General features: G+C 42.0%; 1 protein-coding gene across 1 annotated transcript in view; it reads right to left on the bottom strand.

Moving 5' to 3' along the window:
- The window catches only part of NPC1 (NPC intracellular cholesterol transporter 1), a 51,662-nt gene that overhangs the window by 1,359 nt on the left and 40,323 nt on the right, over positions 1-9,980 (bottom strand). The window contains exons 19-24 of the mRNA XM_074944501.1: positions 9,076-9,191; positions 8,117-8,246; positions 7,436-7,636; positions 5,773-6,004; positions 3,128-3,241; positions 813-975 (exon numbers count right to left, since the gene is read on the bottom strand). Coding sequence (XP_074800602.1) covers positions 813-975; positions 3,128-3,241; positions 5,773-6,004; positions 7,436-7,636; positions 8,117-8,246; positions 9,076-9,191 — 956 coding nt within the window. The remainder of the gene's footprint in view (positions 1-812; positions 976-3,127; positions 3,242-5,772; positions 6,005-7,435; positions 7,637-8,116; positions 8,247-9,075; positions 9,192-9,980) is intronic.

Here is a 9,980-nt window from a genome sequence, read left to right as displayed (position 1 = left end):
CTGAGTAAAAGAAAAGGGAGAGTTATATTCTGAAATCCTCCTTCAGTAATACAGGCAGCTATAAACTAGATGGGCAGTATTGTTAGCTAGAAAGTAGATAATCCATTAGTTGTGCTTTGACTAAGTATTTCCTCTAAAGGAAATACAGCTTTCCTGAAAAGTAGTTAAGATCACCTTACTTAAAATGTTATTGGTTCTTAACACAAACATCTATATGCCAAAATATCATCTTTGAGGATTAGATTATTTTGTATACAGTACAACTGCTAATGACTCACTATCAGGTAATATTTACTTTCATAATACAAGTGATGTAGAAAAGCATAGACTGGAGATTTCCCTTTCTAAATGGGTGAAAAGGGGAAGGAGAATTAAGCATTTTTCATTTAACAGATGTTCTTAACTTATGACATAGCTCTTTCACAGTGAACATTTCTGTACCCACAGCGTAGTGGAAGGAAACTCACTTAAAGATGGAAAGAATACTGTAGGCTTGAGAAAGGAGACTCAGTAAGACACATTATTGGAACTGGTAGCACTCCAGGAATGCTACCACAAGCTGTGCAACTATATTTATAGACTACTGAAAAGGGATGGAAAGTCTGCTGTAAACAGATCTATTTTAACAGGACCAAATTACTACAAACTAAACTAAGTGGGTCACAGCAGGTGATCCAATGTATTTGAAGCAACTATACCAGGTATCCCTAGCCGTTTTAGGCATACAGTTGTAGACTCCTTTTCTTACTGAAAGGGATAAGTTGAAGACACCGATTTTAAAATCCATCTTTAGCAGTCAAGTGTATTCTTACCTATATAACTAAGCATAACAGGAAGAAATATTAATCCATGGATAGCTCCAAGCACCACCATAGCTAGATACATCCTGAAGTAGAAGATCTGAAAGATTTGGGATTTGGAGAAGAACAACACTACAATTCCTCCAAATTTTGTCAGAGTGATACCACTGAAAATCTGGTAATAGAAGAGGTTAAAAATAAGTAAGTGATTTCATGCAGAATGACATGGTGTCATGTGACTCGCTTATTCAATAGCGAAACGGTGAGAATGAAGAAATACCCCATTCTGAAAGTTTAAATATTGCAATATTCCTTGAAAGTACAATCATCCCTTATACTGCATAGAGCAGTGGTGGGCAAACTACAGCCCACAGACTGCATCTGGTCTGACTGACCTTTTAATCCAGCCCTCAAGCTCCCATCAGGAAGCAGGAGCTTGCCCCGCTCCTCCAGCTCCTATGCATAGGGACAGCCAGGGGGCTCCACAGTGCCCTGCCCCAAGCTCCGCAGCTCCCATTGGCCAGGAACCTCAGCCAATGGGAGCTGCGAGGGCAGTATGCAGAGCCACCTGGCCACGCCTCCACATAGGAGCAGGAGTGGGGACATGGTACTGCTTGAGGTAAGCACTGCCGGGAGTCTGCACCCTTAAGCCCCCCCACATGCCACAACCCCCACCCTGATCCCGCTCCTGCCCTCCAAACAACTCGGTCCCAGCCCAGAGCCCCCCCCTCACCCTGAACTCATTTCTGGCTCAACCCCAGAGCCCGCATCCCTACCCCCAATTTTGTGAGTATTCATGGCCTGCCATACAATTTCCATACCCAGATGTGGCCCTTGGGACAAAAAGTTTGCCCACACCTGCAATAGAGGAAGGATAATAGGAATATAGCTAAAATAAGTATAATTCAAAAGAGCATGTAATCAAAAAAGGAAAGGAGGAGATCAAGAAAGTTAGTCTACTGGGAGTCCCACTTGATAAAGAATCCCCCTGTAACACTACTTCACTTCTCACCCCCTTAGTAATTTCACTTTATATTTAGATGTTACAGAAACAAAAAACTAGAAGAGGGAATTTTGACTTGGCTAAAAGGTTTTCTGACAACCATTTCCCCTTCCAATGTGACATGGTGTGATCACCACAGTAAGGTTCCATTTAATCATGACACAGCCAGCTGATTTTAATCTCATATTGAGCATCATCATGTGCTTGAATTATATTTAAGCCTCTACAGGCCCCTGCTCCAATTCAGGGAGCATCTTCCTTAGAAAAAAGCAAGTCAAGGTAAGGCAGAGGGGAATCCTAACAGCTGGAAAAACTGAAAATGGCCTTGCCTTCACTGAGATTTTAGCTTGTGTTATTCTGGGGGGATTACTTCACTGCAGGTTCTCTCTCCCCAACCCAGCTCCCATCCACACACAGACATCTGACCCAACTTCATTGAAGTTTCTAACCCAGGCTAGCTGTCTCACTCAAGCCCAAGTGAAGCTTGCAGTCAGGCTGGTAAGCTGCCCATGTTGTAGTGAGGACACAGGAAAAACCATTCTACCGCTGGGGGGAAGGCACTGGAAAACAATTCCCTTTGCATGCCCAGAAGGATAGAAGATTTCTCACACGATTCATTGGGAAAGTCACAACAGTTCAGCTTACCGCAGCACTAAGAACCATGCTCCCAGAAGTCCTAGTGACACACATGGGGGAATGCAACATCAGCAAGGACACTAACATGAGTGTGGCTGATCACCCAACTAACTACAGAGACCCCCAAAAAGTATATTTATACCATGTGTTAGCTAACATAACTAGCCTGTGCAACCTTCACTCAGGCTTTAGTCTATACTCCAACTAATTTTGGTTGAAAGCACCGCCAGAGCTTAACTACATTGAAGAGAAGTCAAAGCTGAAACCCTTTGGAGTTCTATAATGCCTGCCGAACACCTGAGCCAATAAACTGACACAAGCATTTTTAAAATTTCAGGCTATGACCTAGCACTGAATAGTCACACTTAAAAATGAATTTTAAGCATCACAATTTACAATCAAATCAAACCAATCAGAAGTTATAAACCTTATTTTCAGGCCTATAACAGAAATCTAGACTCATCTAGGGAATTGTGACTGACACCATTATAACAGAAGGTTAACCATTGCAGAATGACACCCAGTATATTACAGGCAAAGTGGATCCTACAACATAAGCATTTAGTAAGTAACAAGGTATTACTTGATTAAAGTTGCAGTGATGATGGGAAAGCACTGAACTTGAGTTTAAGTCATTTTGTCTGCACACACAAAAGGAACATATTACTACAAAGGAACAGACACTTACAGAACTGCCCATGCAGGAGAGTGCTTCTTCTGCACGCTCTACTCTGCTACCCTTGGTACTAACAGTGAATGCTCTTGTGACATGACTGCAGAACTCCACCGAGATACCACAGCTCTGAAAGTAAGAACAGGTCAGTTAATTTCTTGGCGCCAAGCTATCACTTCAGCCCCCACATATTGAGGGCCAAAGAGGCTATAAATTACTGTCCAAGATGCCAGTCTAAATATACAAGAGTCAAAACATACAATTTGACTTTTTTTTAAAAAAAGCTGGGATCAGAGATTGTAGGGCAAATTTTGAGAGGGGTTCTGGTGACAAAGCCATGAGCACAGAGCTCAGTGACTGGTTTAAATATAATTTATTAAAGCAGTTAATATGTAAAAAGCACCAGTGTATTCACCCTTAGGAAACTGGCTAGTGACTGGATCACTGACTGTACTGGGGGGAGGAAAGACACACACAACTGGTCTTGCTGTAGAAACATTCTCTTATGTAACAAACTTTGACATTTGATCCTGTGTTTTGATACCACTCCAAAAACAGGTTCAATATTTGCAGATAAACACCCATGGAGATCTTACGTGTATCTACATTGCATTATGAAAAAGTCAAACGGAGATTGGTAAGTCTGCATTGAAAGAGTCATTGTAGTCCCTCACTAGCACTTTTTCTTCTCAGGGTTCCATTATAAGTGTGTATCTTTTGCTTTTAAAGTCTTCCTTCAACTGTACACCTAATTTACTCCATCAGCAGCATTTTGTAGCATGGACAAGACATGAAGCATCAGAAAATGAGCTGTGTTTACATAGTTTTTGGCTGTCTGGTTCTCACTTGCCCATAAGACACTGAATAAAGCCAACAAGTTTTTACTGGGCCTTCACTAATTTGCTATCTATTTCTCTTACAACAGCCACTGTTTGGCACTACAGGGCCAACTGCCCTTTTCAAGCCTGCTTTAAAGCATCTCCTCAAACAAAAGGAGTACTTGTGGCACCTTAGAGACTAACAAATTTATTAGAGCATAAGCTTTTGTGAGCTACAGCTTGCATCCAATGAAGTGAGCTGTAGCTCACGAAAGCTTATGCTCTAATAAATTGGTTAGTCTCTAAGGTGCCACAAGTCCTCCTTTTCTTTTTACGGATACAGACTAACACGGCTGCTACTCTGAAACCTCTCCTAAAACAGTCACCAGAGGGCAAACAAAACATAGGCCAGAGTCTTGAAATGGTTCTCCAAGGCCTACACTAGCTTTTTACTCATTCCCCTTCCATTACACTACAACCTCTTAGTGATGTTACTGTATCCCTTAACTTAGATTGGCCACAGGCATTTCTACCCTTGGATCAGCAGCTGTAGTGTTCCCAGTGTGCACTGATCTATTGTGCAGAGGCATCAGTTGGGTAAAACCTTAATCATGCAGGGATTAATGGTGTGGAGACAGTATGGCATGTGCATGCACACACAAGACCAGATCTAAATGACATGATATGCAGCCTGCTTTTACTACTGCTACTACAGATGGAAGTTGCATCAGTTGTAGTGGAATGATGGAACAGTTAGTAAATAGAAAAGGAGTACTTGTGGCACCTTAGAGACTAACAGATGCATCCGATGAAGTGAGCTGTAGCTCACGAAAGCTTATGCTCAAATAAATTGGTTAGTCTCTAAGGTGCCACAAGTCCTCCTTTTCTTTTTGTGAATACAGACTAACACAACTGCTACTCGGAAAAGTTAGTGAAGATACAACCAAGCTCTGTTCTTCTCTGTGCATGCACACTGCCTGTAAGAGAGATGGGTTTTACACACCATCTCACACTGTGCAGTTACCTTTCTAACAGTATCTGTGCAAATTCTCTAAAGCGCAATATAAGAGATAACCTTAGACTTATTCTGACAAGAGTGAAGAGCTTAATGTCTACACTGCAGCTTACATCAGCATGATTTATGTTGCTCAAGGGTGTGAATCAATCACCCCAAGCAACATAAGTTACACTGACAGAAGTGCTGATGTGGACAGTGCTGTGTCTCCCGCCGAAGCTTCTGCCACTCACAGGGGCTGGAGTAGTTAAGCCCACAGGCACCAGCTTCAGCTTTCCCCAGGGGTGCTCAACTCCCCCACTCAGTTCCAGGCACTCCACCCCTTTCCCAAGGCCCCACCCCCAACCTCTCCCGAGTGCACCCCGTCCCTGCTCCTCCTCCTCCTCCCTCCCAGTGCCTCCTGAACACTGCAGAACAGCTGATCCACAGAGGGCGGGAGGTGCTAGGAGGGAGGGGGAGGAGTTGATCAGCATGGCCATCAGTGGACAGGAGGTGCTGGGGGGAAGGGGGAAGTTGGCTGCCAGTGGGTGCTAAGCACCTGCTAATTTTTTCCCCGTGAGTGCTCCAGCCCTGGAGAGCTCTCCTGTTGGCTTAAAGCGGCTACACTAGAGAGTTTACAGTGGCGCGCCACTGTAAACACACTAGTGTAGCCATGCCCTTAGCAAGTTTTCTATACAAAACAGATATTAAGTTACAATTGTCAGGTTTTACAAGATAATGCCAGTCACAGATTTCAGGACATGCTATGTACATTGCTTTTGCACTGAGAACATTAAAGCCCCTTTAAAACACACACACACACACACACAAATAAACATACCCCTTACCATAACAAGGTTAACCAGTGAAACAGCATTCAGGCTTATGCCCCAAAGCCACATTATTCCAAACATGTTGACTAGTATCATAGCAATAGTAACGGATACCATCACAGCAGCCCACACTTCAAAACCAAGCAGCACAGTCGTCACCAAGAATATCGATCCCAAGGACACGCAGAGGTTAAAGATGGTGTCATGCACAATTGTCAGATATTGTTCATAGAAGACGTAAAACACACTGTGGAAAGAGACAGTCATTAGCCATCCATTTGGTTAGACCTATTTAGGAGATGATTCTTGGTGACATAAGTGTTTGAGTCACTGAGGTTTGTAGAAAACCCCTATCTATTCTTTTTCTTGACTCAGGGCCGATCTACACTGAAAAAAGTTACATCAGCATAACTACATCTCTCAGGTGCATGAAAATCCACACCCTGAGAGATAGTTAATCTGACCTAACCCTGGGTGTAGACAGCGGTAGGTCAACAGAAGAATTCTTCCATCAACCTAGCTACCGCCTCTCAGAGAGTTGGATTAGCTATAGCCACGGAAGAACCTCTCCCATCACTGTACTAAGTGCCTACACCGAAGCACTGCAGCTGTGCCACTGTAGCATTTTAAGTGAATACATAGCCATAGAGGAACCAGATTAAAAAAAAAAAAGTTCTTTAATCCTAGAGAACTATTTTCCTAAGTTTTTTTATTTGAGAACAGGGCAGTAAAAAGATATCAAGTACTGATAATAGGCTAAACCTTAAAAAAGTGAATTTCATGAAACATTAATATTGTTAAGAACATTCATATTCTTTCAAGTTTTTTTAAGGTGGAGAAAGTCAAAGGAATAAGTTTTACTGCAAGATATTGATTCCAATTTAATTTCATCAGCTGTTTTGAAGAGGTCTGAGGAGCAAGAAATTTCTCTTCTGGGCATTTAAAAGTTGGCTTTTTGTTCATTTATTCTAAAATCCCTGTGTTTATGAGGGAAGAGTCCTCACAGTTTAGAAAAAGCATCAGGGAAGAGGGTCAGGAAAAAGTGGACAGCAACAATTAGCAGCAAGAATTTAGAGCACTGAATCACTTGAACTTCTCAAAAGTTCAGTATAACAAGTATAAAAAACCAAGGGGTTTTAAAGGATAGGGAATAGCAGAAGGTAAAATGAAGAAATAGTGGCTTCTAAGGAAAATCCCTAAGACCTGCACAAGTTCCTGAATGGCTGGTCAGCCTTCTACAGATTCAGATAGGAAAAAGAAAAGCAGAGGACATATGGCTCCGAAGAGATGATGGTGCAAGAACTGGAGACACAGGTAACTCCTGCAAACTGGAGAAGACTAACATTGTCTTTATTGTGGGGTAGATTGGAAGAATTGCTGGCAGGAGTAGGTTGGAAAGCGACTGGCTTCCAACAGCAATTTATTTAATTGTCTTAGTAGAACCCTTAACACAGAGGTTCTCAAACTGGGACCTAGAGACATATGCTGGTGGTCCCATGGTGCTGGCTTTCCTTATTTCCAGCTGCTAAATCATAGTAAAACACAACTAAAATACTTTAAGATCTTTCCTCAGCTCTTAATACATACATCCAGCCAACATGCACTTTCTCCAGAACCCACGACCTCTTCCCCGAAGTTACTATACACACATTCCTAGGGCGAAAAATCCACCACATACCTGTAAGGGAACACACGGTAATTCTTTTCTTTGATGCCCATGGTTTCAGTAATGTTATCTGCTATGATCCGTGCTTTTTTCATAGCATCAATGAAGTCAGCTGAAGTTTTGAGCACTGTATGGTAAGTCATAAAGTAAGTAGCTCCAACATCAGAGTTCTTGTTTATGAAGTTGACAGCAGAGCTATATGCAGCATGTCCTCTGTACATGAAGTGCAACTGTGTTACTTCACGGTCAAGCAACAACAAGATAAACCACGTTCATTTTGATGCCAAGTATCAGGATTTCTCAATGTAACACAAACAAACAGAGAAATCCAACTATCTGCAAATTCTTATGATACGAGACATGGGTTCTACAGTGTTGTCAGAAAATATTCCTAAAGTACTAACTAGCGCCCCCACAAAAGATCACGTATGTTGATCACTTAGGTAGGATGTTCCAGACAAGATAACAAGGACAAAAGAAAATCTGATACTTACAACTTTGCCTCAGAGGAGCACAACAGGATTTTCTGTTAAGTGGTCTGTATTGCAGTATGTTTTTAAAATTAAAATTCAAGTGTGCCCACAGAGGCTTGGATGATGGGTATACATTTCATAAACAAGTGTCACTGTTGGTTCCTATTTCACCTGCTAATTTTCAACAGAGATTAAACTGATTCAGTCTATAGGCACTTACCCTTTTCCACATTTAGGATTAGGGTTATCGGACAAGAACATTGGCAAAAATTTCATGAAGTCTCCACCCTGAGGCCTCTGCTTGCCTTCTTGAGTCAGTGGACGGCAACGCATGCAGGATACATCGACAACTGGAAAAAACAAAAAGCAGAAAGAAGTAAAAACCACTCAATGTCAGCCAGACAGCAAGGGTACATCTATAGGACATTGTACAATACTCAGTTTCACTTCAGTGACTTGAAGGGCTCATCCAACCCTAAAAGAACTAATTCTTCCACTGCTGGATAAAGGTAGCTCATATTATATATAATGCATATACATATACATACACACACACACACACACAAGTAAGAAGAGTTATATAAAAATAAATTTTACTCTTCTTACTCTATCCAGAGAGAAAACCCAAAATACAGAGCTAAGTCCTATATTTTCTTCATCAAATACACCCATTTCTTTGTGCTTGGGATTGCTGTTACATTAGATAAGGCTAGTCCAATACAAAGACTAAAATAGTGTTACCGAGCTCTCTGTTCTGTATTCAGTACCGTACAACAGATCCCAACACGCAAGGCACAGTGCAGGCAATTTTCAAGATATGAGGGCCAGACACTGCTGATTGCATTATCTAGAGCTCATAAGGATCAAAGTGGTCCATACGCCAATTAGTTATTTTGGGAACATTATTGTCCAAAAAGGCATCTTCTAAGAACGCAGCATTTTAACATTTAAACTGCATTAAATTTAGTCTCCTTCCAGAAATGGCAATAATTCCAGAATGGGAAAGTAAAGTACATCTAGCCAATTAAAAAAAAAAAGTTGCACAAAGCAGGTTGAACGCTGTGATATTAAAAGAAGAGGGTAGATTCAAGTCCTTATTTAGAAGAAAATGTATTTGAAAAGCTTTTGTAAATATGATTAAAGCAACACTGGACACATGAAAAAGAAAACGCAGAGTACCTGAAGCATTGCAGAACTGTCCAGTAGTGTTGTAGACTCTGCAGCAGGATGACTGTGGTTTAACCCAATCAAAATAATCATCAATCCATGAAGAGGGGGGAAAGCCTATCCTTGTGCTGAAACATAACAAAAATAGATAACAATAGATACCAGACAGATGATTCAAGAGACACAACCTTAATTCTGGTATTTCCTAAAAAGCGTTCAAACTTCACAACTTTTAGTGTTCTTTTAACATAGCAAATTACATACAAACTAGGTTTTTAAAAAACCACATTAAAAAAAAAAATTCCATCATTCTGACATCGACACCCACAGGGTTTAACATCAGGATTGGAACTTTAGATCCACAGCACAGACCCCTGCTACTTAAGCCAATGGGAGTAGTGGGTTATCTTTTATATGGACCAGCACTAGAGGGGGATGAGAAATTTTGCTGGTGGGTTTCACAGATCTTTGCTGACAGCAGACGAAAGGTGAGACACAGGAATCTTGGGTTCCATTTCAGGTTCTGGAGGGGAATGTGTTCTAGGGGTACCTAGTGTGCTCTGCCCCGTCCCAGTACTATCTATTCTCATTCCCCAACTCTAGCTCCTCATACCAGTCTCCTCACATAGCCAGTCCCTGTCTCACCCACTCCAGACTCCTCATCCCAGTCCCCTGGTTCAAGGCTCCCTGTCCAAACCCCAGTCTCCTCATCCCAGCCTCCTCACCTGATCTCAGTCTCTCCCCAACCCAGTCCCACTCTTCTGCCCCCCAGTATTAGTTTCTTTGCCCAGCCAGTCCTGTCTCTCCCCTGCTCGCAAGCTCCCAGGCCCAATCAACTCCCTCCACCACACCCCAAATCAGTGATTCTCCACCACGGGTACATACCCGTGGGGATATGCAGAGGTCTTCCAGAGGGT

This window comes from Natator depressus, chromosome 2 (genome assembly GCF_965152275.1).
Source record: "Natator depressus isolate rNatDep1 chromosome 2, rNatDep2.hap1, whole genome shotgun sequence".
NCBI lineage: Eukaryota > Metazoa > Chordata > Testudines > Cheloniidae > Natator > Natator depressus.
This window is presented reverse-complemented; position numbering and strand designations above follow the sequence as displayed.